Genomic DNA, 25209 nt, shown 5'->3' with positions numbered 1-25209 from the left:
AAATCAATCTGAGAAGAGATGATGATGATAACCGAAGTACTTTCACATAATTTAAAGCAAAATAAATGTTACAAATTTGGATAGTCAGCAATTATCTTTCCATTCAGAAACCAGTACAGGGCATTACAATTATCAGACTTCTTTCCTGTCCCAAACCTTCACCACACAAATTAATAAAAAAATTTGCAAGAACTGTACTACAGCAACTACAGATACTTCCCAGTTAAAATGCAAAAATGGAGGAATTGCTTTGGCAATACTGATGGATAATCTCTGTAGAGCATTTGACATCCTATAGCGTTGGACATAATCACATAGATGACCAGGTGAAGTAACCCTGCATTAAATGGTATATGCTAGCAACAGTTCAAAGTTTTCCCCTATCTGTTCTCTAAGAGACAAGGAAAGGATGAAGCCAAAAATGAGCTCTGCTTCTGAGAAGCAGTGCCTGTGTTTCTCCTCTTGAGACAATCCTGGTTTTATACCCCACTTTGCTCAAGGATATGCCTAATGCAGAGTTTCACTCCAAATATTCTAAACAAACAGAAATACAGGATTCTGGTCAGTTGAAATTTTGGAGTTTCTTCTCTGAATACACTGAAATATTTGAGGTTACTCAAAAAAGAATGGACCTCCAAAGGGTATCAGAAGGCATGTTTACTGCAAATTCCAAGGAAAAAAACAAAAAAGAATATACATTAGAAGTGTTCTAATTTGCAGCCTTTTCTCCCACACTTTTCATGTATATAAAAGCATTATTGTGAAAATTTGTTTTCTCTTTTTTACAATGAATTATCAAAAACTATCTAAAACTGAAGGAAGATTGTCAAAACAAATAAACTATATATATTTAAATGTATTATCCTTGCTGATTTTCATTCCTGTGTTTGCTCGTTTTCTCCTCAATTGAATTCACAACCTTTACTTACAATGGGTCTGTACATTCACATCTGCACAGCAGTTGCCTATGGAAATGCATAAAGTATCAGCTTTCAGTGTTCCTTCTCATATGCCCTCCCAGCTGTAAATGAAGTTAGGAAACAAAACTGTAAACACAGAAGTCCTTTCAAAAGGTAAAATAGTGGAAGAAAAAAAAGCCCCTCAGGAAATTTGATTTCACTTCAGTTTCATTCTTAAAGGAGCACACAAAGCTTGACAGCATTTAAAACTATTGACATACAAAATATTGAAGGAAGAGAGTGAAGAATAAGAAATTATATTTTTATGGCAATCTTGTATTATGACTATAAAGTGCAGAGTAAGGCATTACAGTAATAATAAAAGAGTACTACAGAAATACAAATAGCACCAAATGTGGAGCTCATTGTTCTGAGTAGTGGGCTGCTTTATTATCCACCCCACTTTAACAATAAAACAAAACCCCCAAAACAAACAGAAAACGAGTGTGCACAATTCCTTCAGCAAAAATAACAGGAAACACGCACACACAGATGACATAAATAATTTCACTAGAAACCCATGCTAATTTATTTAATGTGAAACTCCAACACAAATTACTTAGCAATGAAATTGCACCTCCTTGTATTGTGTAGGCGAAACAAAAGCGAACAGATGTGCTCCTCCAAACCAAGCTATTGCTACAATTAAACCAACAGTCATTTTACAAACCAGCCAGCTATTTCATGTGCATCTACAGTGCTAATCATCTTTTCTCCACTACCCCAGCCCAACAGAACAGGGAGTTATTTATAGAGTTATCTATCTTGCACTTTGCAGATGATGCCTAACATTATGACAACAGTGAAAAGGTCTCCGTACCTGCCTACCTAAAACAAGTTTCTGTAAAGTAATGAATAGAGACAGCTTGGGGACTATCCACCTGCACCGCCTGCCTTTTACTGCCTGCAAAGTGAAACCACAAGGGATTGGCAGAAGGTACTAGTCTGACAGGGCCAGGACAGCCTTTCTCCTCAGTGACAGCCTGGGCCTAGCCTCTTAAACCTGACCCACCATAATTCCTTCACAATGCAGCAGCGAGGCAGCTGACAGTAGCAGCTGCACCTCCTAAGCGAGATGGATGGAATTTTCATAACTAGTTCCCCAAGTTACATTTTACCTTCAAGATAATTTATGAGCTGCTGTGGAGCCTTGAAGAGACAATATGCTTGCCATAAAATTAACTGTAGCAGTCTTGTAGGTTATAATTAACACTGGGAGGGTAGTACCAACTGGATGAAACACATGGCGTAATTGATGGTGAAACTGGAAATTAAGGAAGCTAACAATATCATTACCGTGCACATCACTTCCGTGAAACCTATGCTTTCCAGGGGTTAATTACAATCCCCTTCTAACGTACACATTCTGATGGGGAGTGGATGAGTGTCACAGCTAAGAGGAGGCAGGTTTGCTGGCAAGGCCACCTTGCACCTGGACTGATGTATATATTGTTTCTTTTTTTTGCCTGGAAGAGATATACATGTCAAAGCAGCAGCACCAGCACCTGAACATCTGGCAGCAGGCACACTGTAGCTTAGAGATAGATGATTGCTCAAGCCTCACAGAATATTTCATTTTCTCTGTAGCCAGCATACTTAACGGCAAAGAAGAAAAAATTCTCTGTGAGATTTCACTTAATGGCACACATTATTAATTTAAATGACTTGAGCAAAGAAAAACATTATAACTTCATATTGCCATAACTTAGCAGCAAATGAAGATTTTTTTTTTTAATCAGTGTATTATCATCTTGGTTTATTACATTAGTCTTTAGAAACATGCAGAGCAATCCTTTTAGCATCCTGCCTGTCAAGGGAATACTGAACTGAAGATGCAACGCTGGTAAGCTAGTTAATCAGAAATAATATTATAAACTGCTGCCATCTTTGGGAAGGAGAACATGTAATTCATCTAAGGCTACTCTCTAGCCAAGGCTTAAGGAGTCATTAGTGTAATACGTTTATTTTCAATCTGTCTCAAATTATTTTAATAAAAGCTTCTTTTTTGCATGTGTGGGGGTTTTTTGGTTTTGTTTGTGTTTTGTTTTTTTTGTCCCTGGACAAGATATGTGAAAATGTACAGATAAATGATGCAACAGTGTCACCTACAGGCAAGCAAAACAGTTAAAAACCTTCTCCAACATCGCAACCTCTCACCTCTCAAACCTTTTTCCTCGCATCCTTTCTCCTCCTTCAGCCTTTCCCTCAATCCCTAACATACACATCTGGATTTTGAGATTATGAACATCTCCAAATATAAAATGAATGGCAATACCTAAAAGGCTTTCCTTCTCCAAAAGAGTACTCTTTAATCATAATATTACTGCTTCGACTTTAATACTCGATACCCCTTTTGAAGCTTCTCACACAAACTACGCCTTACAAGAGCCACTTTCTCAGTTAATGTTTGATAGATCTCAAGATACTTCTTCGTTTCAGTTATTTATCTCAATTTCTAATATACCACTAATATATCACATGCCACTTGAACATCCTTTTCACTCATGCATCCTACCTGCTCCAACACCAACCTAGAAAATCTCTAGGACACAGCAATATAGAAATATGAGTATTGTGAATTACCATTGAGATGGGGTATTGTACATCTCTACAAGTTGGTTAAGCTACTCAAACACATTACAGTAGGATTTTCTTCTGCTACTTTAAGAATTGTTCCCATTTGGGGCTGTTGTCATTGTCCAAAATAAGACAAAAACCATGAAAACAATGCGTGCTGTGTAACAAGTTTCCCCGTTAGCTGTTTTTATGTAACATCTTAAGCATAAGAAATGCCAACTTTCTTTTTTTTTTTACGTTTGTAAAACATCAACATGGTTTATAATTTAATAATTCCATAGTAATGATACATTAAGAATTGAAAAATCAGACAAAATACAGGTAACAATGTAGTCAAATTAAATTGTTTAAATGCCCCAAAGATCTCATTAGTACTGAAAATGAGCAAGTTAATCTAATTCTTTTCTCTAGCTGATCTTAGTTTCTCTCATCAGTTGATACATCCCAAACCCAGACTGCATTTCTGTCTTGTCCAATGCTGTTGACACTCTCCAGTAATTTACTGTGGCTCTCTCACCAGCATGTGATTATCTGTGTACGTTACTATAATTTTTAGTTCAAGCGAAGCATAGAGCAACACAACTGGCTGACATCTTCCCTTTGCCCAGTCTGCCATGATATTCATTAGCTTATCTCTACCTCACAACCACTGTCTAGAACACTTAGCGCACTGACGGCACCTTGCCTAGTTTCTACATACATTTAATTTTTGGCTGCTCCAAAAATGCCAGCAAGGGTACCAATTAGTGTCAGCTCTAGCAGTTGCTTTATGTGATATTCACACCTACCTACTAGGGCCAGAGAACCAATGCATTTTACATAGGCCATCAAACACAGACACCCAATGGGAATAATCTTTGGCACTATCTACTTCAACCATATTTGAACCACTGACCTGAAAACAAAAGGCTTTGTCTTTTATTACCCACCCCTGGAGCCATTACGTTCTATATATGTGGAAAAACTTTAATAACATAAGGCTGATGGCATTTAAGACTTAAGTCATCAACTTATGTAAGCATCTCCTCACTCATGCCTCACGCTATGACATAAGCACCCCATTTTGGCTAGGTAAACCCTTTCTGTTGCCTGTTTTTTTATGTATTGGTAATGTATACAGATTATCTGGCTCAAATCTTCTAAATCAAGACTTACTCAATGCAGCTTTCTGACAGATAAAGTTGTGACAATAATGGTACTAACAACACTAACAATAAAAATCCTGTTTGGATAAGGCTTTTTACAGAAGAGAGAATTCTCACTTTAGACTCCATTTATTTTAAATGTCTACTTTTAGACAAAGTTTTAGTTCATATTAAGTTTGTGAGTAGTTCTAGGGGCATGTTACATACTGTGACATTAGCACATTTTGCTGAAGGCAAAGTATGGATTGATATTGCAGTAGAAAGAAACCTCAGTGGATAAAGAAAAATAAATCTATGATAATTTTTCATCCTCTGGACCAGTTACACTTTATCACTAGTTTATAACACCAGGTCTTTAGCTAATATGGGCAACTACAGAGGGCTGTACAACACACTGAATTCTCCTGGCTCTTCTCCTTTTCCCCTGCCTCTGGCAGACACCATTCCCTCTTACAGGAATGATGAGAGCTGATGCTAATGCTGCGTTGTGGTTCAACTATCTGATGATGTGGCTAACACTTTGTCTTCACAGATTATAAATTTGTCACCTCTGGATCTATTAAATCTCCAGTAACCTGCAGCCTGGAAATACAATAATCTCCATTTCCAGCATTTAGATCTCCTAGTGGTAGCGAGCAAATCACTGGAAAAAAACAATACTAACTGTCTTTCTTGTATCAGTCAGGAAAGCTTAACTAAATAAGGAATTGTCACCCATGCTGACTTGAAAAGCCTTTACAGGTGAAATAGAGTAAAACAAAATAATAAAATAAATATAATCAAATGCACTCTTGATAGAGTGGGAAAAATAATTTTTTATTCAGGAAACTTTAATTGAACTATAAATAAGTAGATTTGTGTCAGTTGTCAGTTTTGGAAGTGTCACTGACTCATCTTTTCAGAAATCCATCTAAAATAAGAAGAAAAGCATGAAATCAAAAAAGGGAAATGTCAAAGAATATTGATTCACTAGTTATTCAGGTATGGAATGATGCATCTCTTTATGATTTTCAGAAGTGGAGCATTAAAACTAAGCTAAAATGACAAAGTAAACCCTCAGAGTAAACAATCCCTATGAAGTACCTTAATGAAAGAGTCTGACACACACAAAAACCACACAGAGCTGAAGTTCTGTGACTTTTACTAGACTCCCCTACAACACCATTTGGTTTTGTCCCCCCACCAAATAACTCTTTTTTTTTTCAATATATTTGCATTGTATTTAGTGACATCACAAGGTAAGAAGCAGCATTTTCTCTGAGTAGCCACTGATTGTAAATATAAAGTTTTTTCAAGGATAAAGAGTCAAGACAGTTTCAAAGGAAAGAATAGCAGTGGTTAAACAGCAGCATTTAATCAAGCAGTATTTCCATTGTTCCGCAGAGCACTTGTACCTATTGATCCCAAGCCTGGGTGCTTCGAAGACTCAATACAAGAAACACAGGTGAAAGACAGAAGCAGAAAACAGGAAGGATCACAAGATGCAAAAGAAGTCTGGTAATAAGCAACTGAGAAAAGTCAAAGGTCAATCAAGGCTGCTGATGTCTAAGTATAACTACAGCAGGAGACTTGACAACTTCATTGAAGTCAGTGTTTTCTCCATTCATCCGGAAGCTGCCAGGTTGGTTTTCAGTCTGCCTTAACACATCTTCCTGATGAACATACAGTATCCAGCACTGTCAAAGTCAAAATGTACACTTTTTGAAAAAATTGGTTTATTTTACAACTGGGTGCTGAACAGTTTAATTTTCTTCTTTCAAAGTGCGCACACACACACAAGATAGGAATATCAATGAATCCTTTTTTTTTTTTTTTTTTTTAATTCCCTGTGATTTGCAAAATGATGAATCAAAATTTTTTTGTCTATACTTGTTGCTAACTCATTCAAGCATCCAGAGAGGACAACTGTTACAAAAACCCTACTGGAGTTCAGGCAGCTATGTGTACCGAGATCCTTACTCATTTCAGAAACAGACACTGGAAAAAAATTCTGTCATTCTAATGTTACACAACACAACTACAAAAGTTTCAAACAACCCAAATACTCCCCCCACTTTCTGACAGACTTTGGCTCCTCTGCCATGTGTGTATTGAATCTTTGGAACTAGTGAAGCTTCCATTGCAGTAGTTTCAGAATAACTCACAGTATTTCATATAATTATAATCTTGGTAGGCCTGTGAGAGTGAAAAATGCCATATTTATCAACCGGTCTTACAACCGGTATTACCACTTCTCATTTGAAAACTAACACCTAGTAAGTGCCTGAAAAAGCCCACAAGCCTGTGACTGAAGGAACTGCTTCATTTTCCCCAAAGCTCATGCTAACTTCTTAACCCATGGACTTTTCTTCTGTGTCATTATGTCAGCATCACTTTTACCTTCAGGACCCAAAAAGTAAAAATCTGTCTCAATTACCTTCTAAGATGTGGCCTAAAATTCCAAATTATAAAAAGTTATAAGACAAAAAAAAAAAAAAAAGTCACTTTTTCTTGAAAATAGACAGCATAATAATAATAAACACAATAATACATATCTATATAAAAAAAACATCTTCCAGTTTGTATCCGATTTAACATGAACACCATCTTAGGATTCCACTCCAGTATTCTTCATTGCTCTTATTATAGAACTGAATAAGGTTATCACAAATTAGGAGTCAGCTGTCACACTTTGCACATAATAATCCAGATTGCACTGCTGAGAGGTAAGACTATCTCAGTAGTATGATAAGAGTTCACTGGAGCTATATAAAAAAAGGACATACCTTTATATAGTTATATCAAAACTGTGAGCTCTAAGAAGGGGTTTGACAAAGACTAAAAAGCACTAAGGAATTATAGGCCAAGCCTGACCTGAAACCTGAAACTTTACACAATTTGCCACAAGCAAGAGGTTCTTTCTTGAAGTGTTATTTCAATAAGGCAAGGTTTTAAGCTATTGATTCTTACAAGACATAATCAACACTTTTCTGATGTTTATCTCATGCACCAGAATAATGTTGTGTTTACTTTGGCCCAAATTATCTACCAAACGTTTATTTTCTTGATTTGTTGTTACAAAATGACTTAGAGAACTTAAGCTTTCAGAATTTGGCTAAGCAACACACCTACGAAAACACAACCATCATAATTAATTTTATTTTTCCTATCAAACTTTCCACTTCATTATGTGAGAAACGGTGCAATATTACTTAGGGAAACAGCAAAATGGATATCAGAGTCTGTGTCATAACAGCATGAAAAGGACTTATTTCAGTAATGGTGTAACCATGTTTTTTCCTAGCAGTTAATAATTTCAATGCAGATAAACATTATACTTTATTAATGACAAATTAGTTTGGTAGTAAATGTGTGTGCATCTCTCTCTCTCTCTCTCTATATATATATGTATATATAAAAAAAATACACCAAAATACTACTAGCAGTTAAGAGCAGTATGTCATGTAGGCATTAAAAGCAGTATTATAACACGATAGGATTTCAATTAGGGGAAATAAGAGACAGTTTTTCTTGAACTATGGTCCAGTTCTCTGGGCAGGTACCAATCAGGAAAAGTGTGAAATCCTCTCTTGAAACTCAAGTGTTAATTCTTTTGTTAACCAAACCGTTTATGATACAAAATTTCTGGTTCCAGATAAAAGTCAAATAAAAAATGTCAATAGCATCATCAACAGGGTAAAAATATCAAGGTCTTTTTTTGAATATGAATCAGGTGCAGATATTGAACTGTACTTTCTCATCCTTTGTCTCACTTTTCAAATGATAATTTCTTCCACAGCCACCATTAAATCTTGATCTATTCCAGCTCTCTGTATGGGTCATTGATTCTAGATGTACCATGGTTATTTTTAAATGTTTCCCTTTCGTAGAGAAAAAGAGGGCTGTCTAGAGCCAGATGGGTAACTTCACACTTCATTTATCAAACCCAATGCATCAGACTCCACCCTCTCTTTCCCACTATTGCAGTTAAATTTCCATATAATTTGGTAACACTTTTCATTATCATACAGTGACCCTAAAATCTATACAGGTTTGCATGGCTAGTCCAAAATTCACAGCTGTTCCCTTTACCCTCTGTTTGTTACAGTAGAATTTAAGGTTCTCCTTACTTTATAGGCTGAACAGTGACCTTCTATAAGCAGAGGTCAAGAAGGGGTCAGTTCAAAGGGCTAGAGCAGCTCTTTAACAGCTATAACAACCTGTCTATCAGGCACTATCACGCAGTATAAACAAATATGGGGCTTTAGAAACTCTGGACCATTTCTGTTAACACTTAGAGGACATTCAATGAGTCCTACCTGAAGTATTTTGGATCACTATCACTCAACAGACAACAAGAAGAATCTGTGGAAGACCTGCTTAGATACTTAAGATACTAATGATATCTTTTAGAGTCAAAAGAATATGAGACAGTGAGACATAACACTAAGTGCACTACCATGGAGCTGAAATAAAGAAGAATTTCAGTTCATTAATATGCACAAACACTGGCACAACTTAAAGCAAGTGATGCAAGGACATGCTTTAACCAAGTACTTCCATATCAAAATAATTCATATGCCATTCTCTGAGAAGAGCGAAATTGATAAAAATCGAATCAGTTTGCATTAATTGTTCCCAGCACATTTTTGTTCGGTTGGTTTTATTTTTCTTGTTTGTTTGTAGTTTCGGTTTTGGTTGTTTGGTTTTGTTGTGGGTTGTTTTTGGTTTTTGGGGGGTGGGTTTGGGGGTTTTTTTGGAGGGGGGCAGGAGGGCCTTTCATTTGTTGATTTGTTTGTTACTTTTTCATTTGTTCATTTGCTGGGGTATTCTAAGGTTTCTTCTTTAAGGTGTCAGTGACAAAAATAAAACCCATGAAAGAACAGAGCGTCTATATAACTCTACAAAGTACAGAGTAAAGTTTTTCCAGCTGCCCTCCCTTCATTGACCTAAATTTCTTGAAGCTGTACTGTTCATAATGTGCTTTCTAATGCACAATGTAAGGTAATTAGAGTCATCTGTACTTAACTTCCAGAGGAAAAAAAAATTCTATTATCTAATCTAGCTGATCCCCTGATAGCCTGTTGAAAGTAAAATACTGCAACCTATTGCCTGCCCTTTGACAAGTGCTAATTATTTCCTGTCCAAGCACATTTTTCTCATGTAATTCCAAAGTACACAATAGACTGATCTCTAAAACATGGGCAGCCCTGCTAGTACCAGGGAGGACGTTTTATAACTTTCACCACCGTATGCTTGATGGCTACCACAGTCAGTGCTTCATTCCAGACATCTATCTGAAGCTTTGATGAAGTAAAGTGAGGTGTACAGTAACAGCCTGTTTATGTAGATCATATGGATGAGACTCTCAGATAGGTCACTGGAATGGGAAACATCAAATGGAAAGAAAAAGGATTATGGATATTTAATACTCAAAGGACACTTTCTTTCCAGGGCACAACACTCTTGAAATTTTCTTTCAGGTGTTCAGTTTTAGGAAGGCCTGCACTTTGTCTGCTTGTGCCTCTCCCTGCCCCCACCCAAAAACTTCAGCATTTCAGTGTCAGACTAGCCTGTGTCTACAACTGCAGCACTGCCCCAGTCTCTGGTTATGCTGTGGTGAGCCACAGGCAGAAGCCAGGGACACTGTAGCCCCAATTACTTTTAAATGAGTCCCAATTGCCATGATTCCTGAAGACCTGTATGTTAACAAAATTGCTGTTAAACCAAACTAACACTAAAAAGATATCCAGCTCATTAAAATTGTTTAGCCTTTTCTTATCACTAGGAAGCTTTCTATTCTGGTTCACAGCAAAGATGCCTGTATCCCATGGAAAAGCCATGAATGAATGTTCCTCTGTTTCCCATGTAGTCAAACTGTTTGCATTATTTAGGAAGCATGGTGACGGAAAGCAAATAAATCCCCACAAAAATCCCTTAAATTCCTCAAAAGGGAGAAAAAAAACCCACATGACAATATGAACAATACTGTAGATGCAGCTCAGTAAGCTCCACTCTGAGATCTTAACTGATGATTAGTACACAAGTAAAAATTCCATCTCATAAGAATACAAACTTATAAAACACAACCTCTCATTTGTAATAACTGCTACTATGTAACAATCTTTCTTTTTACCTAAAGATTCCAAAATGTTTCAAGTCCACTCACTGTAATTGTTTGGAAGAGCAATGTCACTTAAGTGTCAGGTCTGGTATCTACAATAAACTTTTTTCAAGTCACTCTCACAGAACTTTCCAAAATTAGGTATTAACATAACACAGGGGAACAGTAATGCAGGTAAAAGAAAAATAAAAATCATGCCATTTAAGTGTTAATTTTGATTAACAAAAGCTCATTTTAAGAATACTTCCAACTAAAATTTTTTTTTTTATTGTAAGCACAAGACACCTCCTGGTTTTAAAAAAAAGCTGTACATTTGGTAGAAAAATTTCACAAATAAAATAAAAAATATTAATATAAAATATTATTAAATTAGTCTAAAAGTCCAGCTGTTAGAAATACATGTGGAAGAAAGTGATATATGGTGGAAATTCTTTTTATTGAATTAACATGCATCACCTGGTTTATGACCACAGCAATGAGCTCAACTTAAGAACCTAAGCAAAACAGAAGTCACACAATAGGAATTCTAGAGATATGCCCATTCATGCCAATCTCACCCAATGCAACTCAGTTAATGCCAGCAGGATACCATTAGAAAATGTGAGAATCATGAAGGAAGCAGTCAAGAAGGTAATCTGTTATCATGGCATGACAGCAAGGAGCAACGCTCACATTGTTAGCGATATAAGGAAAACCTGAGGGCACTTACGCTGATGCCAATCCTCAAATACATCATATACATCATACGTACTGAGCTGTTTTCAATAAACTGCACTAGATAAGCACAGTAAGAGAGTATTCTACCTCACAAAGCAACTCTGACATCAGAAAGAGCAACACTGACTATTCCATTTAAGGAAAAATATTTCAACAGTAAAAATATTGAATTATTTTTTTTTTAATGTCGACTTCTCCCACCTCAGAGGGCTTTTAAGAGTATATTTTTTATTTATTTGTTTGAAATACTTGTTTCCAATTTTATTATCTTACTATTTTTCATACATTTCTCACCTTAGTGCCCACTCCTTGCGCAGCTTTTGTCGCTCAGTAAGAACTAGCAAGATGCTGCTGATAGTTTCCTTTCTTTGTTTCTCAATTTGTTCTTTTTTTCCAACTTCAGAGAGGACCAGGCTCGTCTTAAAGGGAAAAACACCAAAAAATTATAATCTAGAAATAGGAAACAATGTGTAAAATTAATAAAAAGCCCATAAGCAAATAAGGACAGTAAATCAATAGCTTTTTTTATTACAGTTCCACTGCTAACAAATCAATAGAGTAAATGATGGTTAGAAATGGCCACCATATATTTGGTATTTAATCAATATACATGGCACATAAGGTAAACCTTAAAATCTCATTGCCTTAAGTAACACAACAAGACATTGTGCATTCTAGCTCTCATTTTCTTGAGACAATTTTTTCTTTTCTAAACATATTCATTCAGTGGATTTCCTCCCTTTAATAATTGGCAAAGGTAGTAAAGAAAATATATGTTTGTATTGTATCTGTTTGTATTGCACCTTCTGAAAGGACTTTCTGATGTTGACCTTGTGTTCTCTTTAATATGAAATATTTCAAGTAAGCAAGTAGTAAACCCTCTACCTTTCTTCATTTATGCAATAAATGAAAATTAGATAATATATATACACATGTGTGCAATAGCATGAGATTCAGGCTCTGCAGACCAAAATCTGATGACTTTCCAAATGTTGTGCTCACATTTAATATAAATATAACAAAACTGCAGATCATCTTGTCCTTCATCCATCCAGCAGGCTAACTCCAACTCCCTCATGCCATCTTTGCCTTCAACTAACAACTCACCCAACATTTTCTCTTCTCTTTTCCCCTATACTTCGCTATGTCTGCCGACTTGGAAGAGAAACAGCACATGCTGATGCTCATAAGAGCAGGAATATTTGTCCTTGGTCTGACAGGTTTTTTTTTTTTTCCACAAGAAACAATAATATACAAATTATGCAATCCTTAAACAATGTAAAGCAGCAGTAACGTTCCTGCTGCCTTGGCAGTTGCAAGAGACGAAGTATAGCAGGGTTCAAACAGAAAGCAAATAATTTTATTACAACAACATCAAATGGCAAAGAGCAAAAAGCATCTTCCTCCTCACCTCCCAGCTCTATCAGCTGGCTTACCAAAAGACATTACCCCCTCATATGGGACTTACACATCAAAAAGAACATTTTCTTGTAAAAAACCAAAACATTCAAAACGGTCTATACAGATCACATTCTTGACCCTGCTTTGACATTACAAAGCAAACAAAAAGCCAGAGACCATTTTCAGATAAGGATTCCCTGACATGGGTTTCCCTTGCACTGACCTACAACATGTTTTCCACAAGCTCTAATATCTGTCAACATCAACAATCTGGATCTTGCAGCCTCACTTCCAGCAACTGCAGTTTAAAGCAGGATTTGATACAGGACTTCAGCACATCAGAACACATGCACATGAGATGAAGAGATGTACACTCTTTAATGGATATTAATTAACACTCCTTGTCATTCAGAATACACATACCTATTAAGGCTTTAACTTTTATATTTACCGTGTGCCAGATCCAAAGCAGGACTGTAACTAAAGCTTTTCTCTGTATTATAGGATGATCACACTGTAGCCATACAGCTAGGTCACAGTACACCAAGATTTCCCTTTAAGGATCTTTAAATGGTCTTATTAGTCAGAATGAGATAGGGAAATCCACTGGGGACAGCACAGAAGTCTACACCATCTCCAAGACTGCAGGAAAGCCCCAAGTTTAATGATGGTGTGCTTCACAAAGCTCAAAGCATAGTTATTTGCAATACAACAAACATCAAGATCCCTTAAAGAAGGGATTACCAAAATCATAGTGCAGGAAGAACCAACAATTCCTAAAGAATTTGCAGTTAAAATTTGATGAAAAGATGATATGATTATCATTATCAGTCAGAAGACGAGTGACCACTTCTCCAGCTATTCACAACCACATCATGTTTTTGCATGAATTTGGATGTCCTGGCTAAATGGAAACTTGGGTACTGAGCTCCACTGCCTGAAGTCCTCTCCAACTACAGGAACATCAACATTCTGGAAATTTAACATAATTTAATTTTTACTGAGACAACAATTACATTGCTGCAGCCTTCTGTTAACACCTCTCATTTATGTGGTGATGTTCACAGCTGAAGTCAAAATCATAGTTTCACACTAATATCAGGAGCCCTTCTTTACTAAGCCCTGTGAGTACAGTTGCATCTACCTTAAGTGCAAAATAGATCTATTAAGCAACATGCAACCATACATAGCAATTTAACTGATTTACTTGTTTTCTATGAGTGCTAAGGACAGTAAGATACCTCACAAAGTATGTAAGTATAAATAAAGATTACTGGAATGCAAGTGCAGGGCTTCATATGTAGCTTTTATGGAGGCATTTCTTACTAGCTTTCTATTCTTCTCTCAATAAATATCCCAAATTGTAACCAACAAAGTAGCATTCTAGGTAATATTATAAAATACATCCCTTAAAAAGTTTTCTTTTCCATGTAACTTGTTTTGGAATTTATTTTTAACAAGAGGATTCAATATATTCCTTGACTGATAAAGGTCAAGGGTTCAAGAAACTCGGTCAAAGATGTTATCAGCTGGGAAAGCCATTTCCTCACATCAACACTGATAAAAACCCATCAGAAAACCAGCCGATACCACCCCTGCTCTAAAGGGCAGGAATGACCTTCTTTTGAACATCACCATAGTTGCACATCCCATCAAAGAAAATCTGATCTTGTGCCTCAATTCTTTTAATGTCCTTTAATGACAGGTAATTGTCTACAGAGGCCCCCTTTGCCCGCTGCTGAGTGAAGCCTTCACATTTCTGAACTGGACTCAACACCGACTCAGTGTTTTTCAGCACACTTGGGACCGAAGGATAGTAGAATAAACAATGTAACCAGCCCTACAGCCTGTCTTATCTCATCCTTGTGCTCACAGGGATTCTTGAGGGTGGTAATGTTTACAAATTGTTGAAACTTTCTTTCTTCTGCTTCCTGAGCTGGCTAAAACATATCCTGGACAACCTAAGCAACGAGATTACGCAAGTTGCTTATCACTTGAGGGAAACAACTTCTTGTCTCATCGGCCAGTATGGCTCCTTAATAACTAGTACTGTTAATATTGACAGCAAATCCTCCCTAATTCTCCATACAGATCTATTAAGGTATTTAGGACATTTTCTTGTAAATCCCAAATGACATGGCCTTAAAAACAAACACACAACCCAGTTCTAAAAAAAAAAAAAAGCCCAAAGTGAAATATGCTTACCTGTATCTCTATAGATCTCAGTTGCCAGCCAATCCAGCCTTCTATGCTAAAGATAGCATTTAGGAAATGACACCCTTTACCTTCCTCTTGGTACAGTGGCAGAAGTAAATCTAGTGCTCTACTTATATATATGGCAACAGTCATCAGAGCATCTTCTCTTATTATGTAAGAAAGAAAGTAACCAAGATAAGATTTGAGGAGACCGATATCACATTCCTCTTACTCCCACTGACAAAATATATCAGTGACTTGGGACCACATCTGAACTGTTATAAGCAAGGCTTACTCTTCACACAGGATATATACTCAAAATTAGATATCTTTAATGGTCTTAATGAAGCTAACCTAGGTACTGTAATGGGATTACAATATCTTTTTCTCTTAGATACATAACAGAAGAAACCATGTTTCAACATAAATAGGTCCCAAACACACTTATCATATCCTAGGTGAATACAGTTTGTTTACAAAGTTTAAAATAAAAACAGAAAAAAGAAATCCCAAACCAACCTCTAAACACTCCCAACTTTACATTGGTACACTTTTATTTTTGAAAGCTAGATTTTCCTTCCTTCAATACAGACCTCTCAAGGAGCCAGACTTACGGTTAGAAACACCATATAGCTGGAGACATGAAACCTAGCATTCTGTCAAACAAATTAGCCTTCAGTCTGAACTAAAGTGGCACTTGGGACAGTTTGTCTCTTGATTCCACTTTATTGGGTCAACACATCAGATTTTTCACTCTGAATTCAGATTCAACTTACTCATCATCAGTTTAAATAGGATAATTGTCTGAATCTTTACTAACCAGTCCTTTAACATAGCAGTCATCTCTCAATAATCAATAGCTAATATAGAGAGGAGAAACAAAGTGCGAAATTTGCAAGCAGGGTTCAAATTTCAAATGCCATTCTGTATCTGCCCTGTTATTTTCATGACTTTATTTTCCTTTTAATGCAAAAAAGTATCTTGATGAAATTCTGTAAAATTGGAATACCATGTATTTTACAGTTAAAAAAAAAAAAAACAAAACAAAACAACAAAAAAACCTGAAATGTATTAAGCTGTGTTAATTTAACATGTCATAAACTTATGTGATAAAAAAGCCAGTAATTGCTTACAAACCACTGTTCATTTCTTTTTTACTTTTAAAATTTTTACTTAAAATATGAGCAAATGCACCCATTTCCATTGATGGGATGGAAGCAGCCAGTATGGTTTAAGTTATCACCCAGTAATTTGGGCACGTTAAACACAATTCTCTGCCTTTTGTTTATTAATCCACTATGCCAGATATCACAGTTTCACTCAGCAACCCTCATGTTTTGGATGATATTGAAAAATGGCTCGTGTTCGTCAAAGAAAGTTAAAAAAAAAAAAAAGGTAAAGAGGAAAAAAGTGTTGTTTATAGAAGCCAGCTGCTCTGGCTTTGGCGCCAGCAGCTCCTCATCCTGCTATTTTACGCTTGCAACCCCCACTGCCCCCACTGGCACAAGTACAACTAAATGTTGACTTCAATACTTCAGAGAGCACTCAACTGATTCTGTACATGATTAATTGCCAAAGACATGGCTGACCATATGGAACAGAGAAAGCATCAAGTAATTCATACTTCTGTATATGATCATTTGGCCCCTGTTGTTTTAATGTACAGGAAAGAGCTAGTATAGCACAGACCTGGTGTCTTGCCCTTGACAGCCCATTAAGAAATCTCAAAGCACCTAGTTGAAGTTATGCTGTTGGCTTTTCAATAGCAGCCTAATAAAACAGAAGCAAAGCTTTCCAACTAGTCTTAAATCTTTCACATACAGTACATTAACCACTGCTGCTAAAACAACTGGTTTCTTATGATAGGAAATGGGATTTGATTTCTAGCCTCTGCATACTTACTGAAAGCCTTTTTCTGACCTTTGGAAGGTTTACAAAATCATTGTTCGTTTTCCCTGCCATTTTCCCAGTTTCTTGCCATGGTGATCCTAACAGATTTGTTTAAGGTTCAGCACGTTCTACTCTTAGTAGCTGTTATATGCAAACTGTACAATGAAGGTAGGCTCATGGGAGCTGAAAGGAAAGAAATTATTATTAACTGTTTTCTTCCTGAGAGTCAGAGAAGTCACTGCAACATCTAAAACATAATTTACTTTTAAAGAGGACATAAAACAGAGCAAAAATTTCCTGAAAAGAAGCAATATACTATCGTGTGCTTTCTTTTATCAGACTGGAGACAAATCATCAAATTTCATTTAAGGAAGGACAATTGATTTTAAAGCTGTAGTATTCTCAAGGATGCCTGACCCAGAGCTCAGTGAAAAGAAAAAGGTGCAGACTTGGAATATATGTCAGTGTCATTAACTGCTTTATATTAGTTTTATCTGCCGTTAACATCTCTTCAGTCATATGCAGTCAAAGAAAAACGTTTACATAATGTTTCCCTGTCAAGGCTCTTACAATGACAGTGCTAAAAAGTTAATTCCCATCCTCACAGATCTTCTGGCAGTTTTGACATATGCTGGCAAGGATGTATTTGCTGGCACCTTCCATTAGAAAATATTTACATGGTGTTTTCTTCTCTGTGGATTTTCTAGGGTCTGACAGGCCTTATGTAGGAAATCCTAATCATTGGACATTCATCAGTGGTAACTTCCGAGGCTACTGAATTCAGCGAACACTGTTAATGCTCCGACGGAATACATGTATAATCCGCAAGCCAGTAAAAACTCCACACTGCTCTGGTTACTGATAGAGCAATTCTAACCTTAAACAGTTTGCCTGAATTAAATGTTTAGGTCTGTATTTAAAGAAAATATAAAGGAATAGAGAATTTTATGAAAGAGATGTAATTTTTTTTGTTTTTGTAGAGTAAAAGGAATGAAGGCTCAAGCTGGTAGTGTGAAACCATTGCCACAAAGATTATATATTCTCCCCTACCATTACATTCAGTGGTGCAAATCTAAACTAAGCAAGCACATAACCCAATTATAGAGTAGAATGCTTTAAGTTAGACATATGCTTAAGCTCTATATACTAGTCTATGGGCCTTAAAATGTGGGGAGCCCTGCCTCTCTCTGAGGTATTCACTGCTGACAACAAAGGATGAATACCTGACTTGATAGATGAGTAGTTCGACCTAGAAAAGCCTACAGGGAGTAGATCACTTAGACATTTCCAAAGAAACTTTAGCTCTTGTCTACACCAGAAAGTTGTACTATTTAACTATACCTGCAGAGCTAAAGCAATACATTTTCTAGCTATATGAGTTTAAAGGTCATAAATTAAAGCAGACAGAGCTTATTTGGAAATAACCTTTATCTTTATGCCTATAGAAGTATATTTATACTAGAGTTCTGAACCGTATATTTAGTAAAATTGAATCTGAACAGAAATAATGACCAGGTAATTTTTGGTTACTCTGGCATGCCAAAATGGAATGAATTTCTAGTGGAAGAAAATAAAATAGCTTTTTTTTTTTCTTAACTGAATGATTTAATGCAGTTATCATAGGTCTCTGATGAAAGATTTTCAATACTTAGTTACAAAGGAAAAAGAAAAATATAAAGATCAACACTTCTGAAATATTTTTGCTGCACTAATTGGTTTGGCAGTGTTCTAAAGGTGAAGTATAACCCATGTCATGAAGTAAGAGCAACCAAACCACTCAAGATACTTGGAATAAGAGTGACTTAGCTTCTTCATATGTATGGGTGAGTGAAAGGTTACCCTTTAGCCACTTTCTCCCAGAGCATGGCCCCTCCACCTCTGAACCATCAACAGCACAAAGACTGAAGCAGGCCTACCATGCATAGTGGATTATATGAAGTGTAAAACATTGAGGGGAAAAAGCTTTTGAAAGAAGTCAGGAAAAAGAAATCACGCTTGCAAGAAGATCCAGCTGACAGGCTAGTCCCTAACAAGTGAATATGTTTGAGAACATTGTGAATGCGAGAAAAGAACATGTCTTTTGTTTCCAAACCTACAGTGTGTCTTTACCCCAACTGTTGCCTGCATGGCTGAACATATGTTTTCTGAACAAGAACTGAAGCAGAAAGTGTTCTTTGTTATAATTCACTCCTTTGTATACACCTCCCTTTTCCCATTTGGTCACATGCAAACAGTAGTTACACTGAACACTTAAGTTCTGAGGGACTGTGCAGCAGTGTATGCTTCAGTGATTATTCACTATTGCTGAAATCAGTTGAGCTGAGATGCAGCACAAGAGTCACTTCAGTAACATGCAGGTCTGGACAGCTTATACTCTGCAATATTAAATCACCTCAAACACAACCTTCACACATTCTCTTAACCGGCAGACAATTTGCATCATTAATAGTTATGTGCTATTCTAGTAAGAGCTGAAGAGTAATAAACCAAATGATCTTATGTGTTCAAAAGAACTCAAAAGAGTACCTCATGATTTTCTTAGCATATCAGAATTAACATCAACGGCTACTATACATAATTTGGGCAGGGAGAGACGAAAGTTAAAAATGATGGGCTTCAAAGCCAGAAGTAGGTAATACTATCTCAGGTATTACACTCAGAACACTGCAAGGAACTATGGTTTGAATTAGATACTAATATAATTTAACTAATTTTATATATATAAGCAAGGCATTGCTTTGACTCATCTAATATATACTGAAATCCTTATGTGCGAAGCTACATACAACCTTCTCTTAAAAAAAAATTTACAGATGCAAACTTATACCAAAATCACCAGACTAGACACCTTTCCGTGTAGCACTCAAAACATAAACCTGAATCACAAATTATTATCAGTCACACAAAAAAAAACATTTTTAAGCATCCCCAAACTATGACGGATGGAAAACAGCGAGTGCTAGATTCTGAATTAATGATTGCATTTTTACTTAAGACTATCTTTTAGTTACTGATTTCTTTCAACAGCACATCTTAGTAACTACTTAGTATGGAAAAGCCTAGAACACCAATATTTTCCTTCCATCACTGAATCTACTATCTGTTGCCATCAAGCCACCCACTGCCTAACAAAACAACACTTTCCAGCACAATATCTAGTACAAATATATTTGCACAAAAATGGGGAGCATATTCCCAATGTAATTACTTCTATTGAAACAATTTAAAACACAAAAAGTCAAGTTACAGAATGGGTTAAATGGTGCAGAATGAAGAAGCTGCAAGCCACAGTCAAAGGAAATAGCAAGCCACATGTCCAAAAGTGCCTGTGGGCATGCTTTGTCTAAGACACATGCCACGGCAGAATAGCAATTTAGTACATATGCAAGATAACCACATACAGCTGAATCATATCTTCGAAGGACATAAGGGTTTCAATGCCTTTATCATACTCGCAGCACTAAATGCACCAGGTCTGTGGTTATCCCTGTGAGAATGTGACTCTCACCATCTTGTTTCAGAAATGTAGTTGGCTGACACTTGGCTCAAGTAACAGCTTCATTACCCCTCAGTGACACTATCGCACATAGTTATGAAGATTTAAAATTCATAATCATGTAAGTGCAGTAGTAATACTAGTTGTCACAGCAAAAGGGACAGAAAAAGAATTTTGATCACTCTACTGGGAAGAGCACAGGAAATAAAGCAAAACCCAAACCTGAAATACTACTCTACGTATTTAATGTATGGGGAAATACAACACTGTCAAGCAGCAAGTAGGACACCACCACCCATTGCTAGAGAACGATTATGACAACAGCATTTGGAAATACACTGTTTTGCAAGCTATGACCTTTGTTCCTCTACTTAAAATGAGGAAATCCAACTTCAGTGCTTCATCCTACTCCAGTTTTGTTATGGTACGTAACAACGTTTTCATGTAAAAAAAAACATGTGCTAGGCACTTCATAGACAGGCCATGCAAACTGTGATGACTGCACTGAGGGTGTGCAGCATAGAATGAACAAACAGATGCAATACACTAGCACATTAAAAAAAAGTGGGGGACTGACAAGGGACAACATAAAGAGAAGTTTGATGAATTAATTCTTATCAGTTACCCAAAATATGTACAATCCACTATTTCAGATGCAGTACTCCCAGTAAATATAGATTCTTCTTGGGAGAACATGCATCTACTTATTTTTAATTCTCTTGCATTCAGAGCATGTTTTTGAACACAGTTTTGCATATGCCATCTTGACTTCTTGAAGCATAAAGCCACATAATCCTGTAATACATGTACATCACCCATACATGGACACTGATTTCCCATTACAAGTGATAAAGTACAATATATCTTACTAGTGTGCATATATATAGACAAGTAGCACAAATGTTACAAGAAAAAAATCCAGGTGCATTTAACAATGCTAAATAAAGCAATGCTTCATTATTATTAACATGTCTGATTAAATCTAGCAATCCGTAGGCTCAATAGAAACCTACACCTTTTTCCAGAATAAATGAAAAAAATTATAAATCAATCACCTGACAGTAATGCTCTCAAATTAAAGAAAATTAAAACCAAAGTAAAGTCTGCCTACTTTTAATGGTCTTAAATTAAAGAAAATTAAACCCAACGTAAACTCTGCCTACTCTTACATGTGTATGCCCACATATGCTCCTAAACAGATACACACAGATCAGGGTACACCACAGACAGCACACTTGCAGTTACCACTTTGTCACATCCTGCTCAATTAATTGCAGTACAACATTGTGGAGTTGAAGCCTGAATTCATGGTACACACAGGCAGACTTTCACCTCTTCCAGCCACATTGGTTCTCATCCTCTTGAGATGCTCCACTGCCTACATCTATCATGACAGGAACTCGTTAACATTTCTTCCTCTTTATTGTTCTTCTAAATGCAATAACATCTGTAAAAACTACACTTTATAAACTTGTTAATGAAAACTATAGCCAGTTATTGGCTATTCTACTTTGACAGAGTTGTGTTCCTGTAAATAATCATGCTACACGCTGTACTTCCTCAACTTCAAATTTGTATTCTGCCTATGCTCTCCTTCAATAAAAGATCTGTTATTATGGCTATATGGATTACACCACCACCAACCTGTTAATAGTCTATGCTATCAAAGTGCAGGGTTTTTTGCACAAATATTCTTAATATCCCATATGGGTTTGTTTTACTTGATTTTGAGTTTGGGGAAGGATTTTTGCTGTTTCACACACTTAGGAAAGGTGCAGTACTCAGTTTAAAAAGTGCAATAATCAGTTTATCTCCTCAGGAGGAAGAAAATAAAAGGTTCGTTTTTCATCCTTAAAAGGAAGATTATCAATTCATTAACCCAACAATTGAAAGTACATACAAGAAAAGATCAAGGAAGTAGCCCAAGAGGAAAATACATCAGTTAAGAAAATTTAAAATACAGTTCCTGTCACCTACCAGTGCTTTAAAATATAATTAAGATAACCTAACAACCGAAATTCTGGATTTTTTTTCAAATTACTTTTTATTTAGATTCTAATCAAGTTCTAAATGTTGCCAATTTGAATGATCACAGAAAATGAATATGACAAGTATTTATAGGTGAATATTTGAGAAAGAATGTAAAGCTTAAATGGTGAAATATTTTAAAACTTCACTCATTATATAGAGAATTTTTATTAGTGACAAAGCATTTGATCAGGGAAAATAAACTTTCATCATGTAGCCCATGTGCTTAACAAAGAAAAACAGCATGATCAACAGATGACTCTGAATATAGGCACACTGATTACTCTCTGAAACATCACGTACTGAAGATTCTGGCAATTCAGCAGTTATGACTCTTGTAACGTGCTCACAGACTACAATGATACAACTTGGAAAAGAGAAAACAGTGTGACTCTGACACCCAGCCACAATACACTCCGTTACACTGCACTGTGACATTCACAGCTCATGCCTTACCATTCACTAACGTTTCTTTCTATAGGCATGTGAAATAAGATATGGGTTCTCAAGTTCAGCTGCAAAGTCCAGCTTAAGAGAGAGGTCAAAGGTGGTTGACTAATCACCTTTGCACTCTTGGAGAAGGATCAGTTAATCCACTAGTAAAAGTTAAAGCAATGTCAAGGATGTATTAACATAAACTGGTCAAGCATCCTTAACAGACATGCAGTGAATACGTGACACTAACCTAAAAAAGTTTTCAGATCTCCTGGGTTGTTGAAGAAATGAAAAATAGAAATTTGTGGAGGAGGCTTTGACCTGTGTTCTCTCCTACAAAAAACTTCTGCTCTTAAAGATACACCACGACAAGCTATACTAGAGCTCTAAATCTCCACCTAATGTCGCTATCTACTTCACATTCTGCTCTAACACAAAACTATCGGGGAAAACCGCACCTCACAACACTTGAGAGCCCACACACAAGAGACAGTCTTCGTGAATAATAATCGAAGCTGCTAATGTGTTATATAAAAATATTTTTATCTTAAAGAAGAAAATGTGTCATTTGATTAAAAAAAAAAAAAACAAAAACTCTTTTCTCAATATTTGTATTCTTGCATTTATGCTCTTTTTTCTTTTTCATTTAAGATATTGTTACACAATCTTTTTAGATATACCACATGAATTTTCAAGGGTAACTTTTAAACAAAAACTGAAAATAAAAAGAAGCAGCTTAATAATTTTCATTAGGATATGGACTTTGTTTTAACAAGATTTAATTATTTTTTCATATTCATCAACAGCTCTGTTGTCAAACAACATGGAAAACATGCTAGAAGACTTATATTTGTTACATTAATTTAGTCTTAAAATGTTATAGATTTATTTTTTCTATTTCATAAAAACATTTCTTAAATCGACAGAACTACTTAAACGTCAAACTATGACTATGCTCTTAAAAGACTAACAATCTCAAGATTTAAACTTCTATGATACTCAAATCAGTTATTCACCTAGTGAAGAGGTCACTAGATGTAGTAAGCTGCTCTACATAGAATATCTATGACAAAGAATATAGAAGGTTTAGATGAACTGTAAGAAGACTAAAACTCACCCAAACCAAAATATCCAAAGCCTAAAACTATGGCAGCTATTATGAAGAAAAATAATATTTTGATAATCGTTTGTGAAAACATGTTGTCATGACATTTCTGCCTTAAAATACAGCAACCAAGTACTATGAACTTAAGTTCACACTGATGATTTTTCACCTCAGGGAAGTCCCTATTCTTGTCTCAAGTGCAAGTTGGTGAAGAAACCCCAATTTTTTACCTTAAATAACAGAGTTTGAAAACCAACAAAGTCTTTCTACCAGGCTACAACTTGCTATATTCAGAAGTGTTCCACTTTAAGCATGTGTTACTATTTCATCTTCTAGAGACAAAAATTTCCCTTTACCTTGGTCATTCAGTGATTATATATTTAGTATGTGAACAGAAACCTGTTGCATATAAACTTTGTGGATCCAATTCATCACAGTGGATGGATCACAGCCACATGTATACACTCTTTACATGTGCTGGTATAAAAATCCGTGTCTCAAAACCAGACATGAATCAAATTGTATTCATGGTTCAAAATTATAACCAAATATTTTAAAAAGCAAATGAACTGGAACACAGATATCCCAAACAAAAAGCTTGATATTTTGACACAGAGAAGCATTTACTTAAGAGTATGACTTCAACTTTTCTGGCCTACAAAACCAACTGCAGATGCCAGCTACAGATTACAATCAACATTGGGTTTGAAATAATCTTAAATCTTGGGACTCAGAGCCAATTCTAGATAATGAAAACCGAAGTAGCTTGTAAGATTTCAACAGTGTTTTTGCTTCTATACATCAATGACTACATGTAGAAAAGCACAAGACTCCCTTAAAACTCCCGAAATAATTTTAAAAGGCTATTCTGTGTTCGTTTTTAAACTCATCAAAAGCACTGAGCATAGTAATTTGACATTTTTAGAAAGTCTTAACTTTAAGCCTCTACATCAACACACAAACAGCAGCTGGTAAATTGTTATGTAAGGGGTTTTGGATGGAGAAGAGCAGTTCCAGCTTTCTTTACTAGTTTTAGGATATCACGAAAGGAAAAAGGAAAACTTTCTTTGTTAAGTTTTGTTTTATTTGAGGTGAATCCATTAGTTCAGTTAAAAAACAGAAAGAAAAAAAGTATCCCTCAGTCAAAAGAACAAAAT

At 36.0% G+C, this 25209-nt stretch overlaps 1 protein-coding gene across 1 annotated transcript in view; it reads right to left on the bottom strand.

Annotated features, from left to right (window-relative positions):
* The window catches only part of FTO (FTO alpha-ketoglutarate dependent dioxygenase), a 188245-nt gene that overhangs the window by 114470 nt on the left and 48566 nt on the right, over positions 1-25209 (bottom strand). Inside the window, exon 7 of the mRNA XM_054389571.1 lies at positions 11796-11920. Within this exon, the coding sequence (XP_054245546.1) occupies positions 11796-11920 (125 nt within the window). The remainder of the gene's footprint in view (positions 1-11795; positions 11921-25209) is intronic.

The sequence above is a fragment of the Indicator indicator genome, chromosome 19, assembly GCF_027791375.1.
Source record: "Indicator indicator isolate 239-I01 chromosome 19, UM_Iind_1.1, whole genome shotgun sequence".
NCBI lineage: Eukaryota > Metazoa > Chordata > Aves > Piciformes > Indicatoridae > Indicator > Indicator indicator.
The sequence above is the reverse complement of the archived record's forward strand: the minus strand, read 5'-3'. Positions and strand labels throughout refer to the sequence as shown.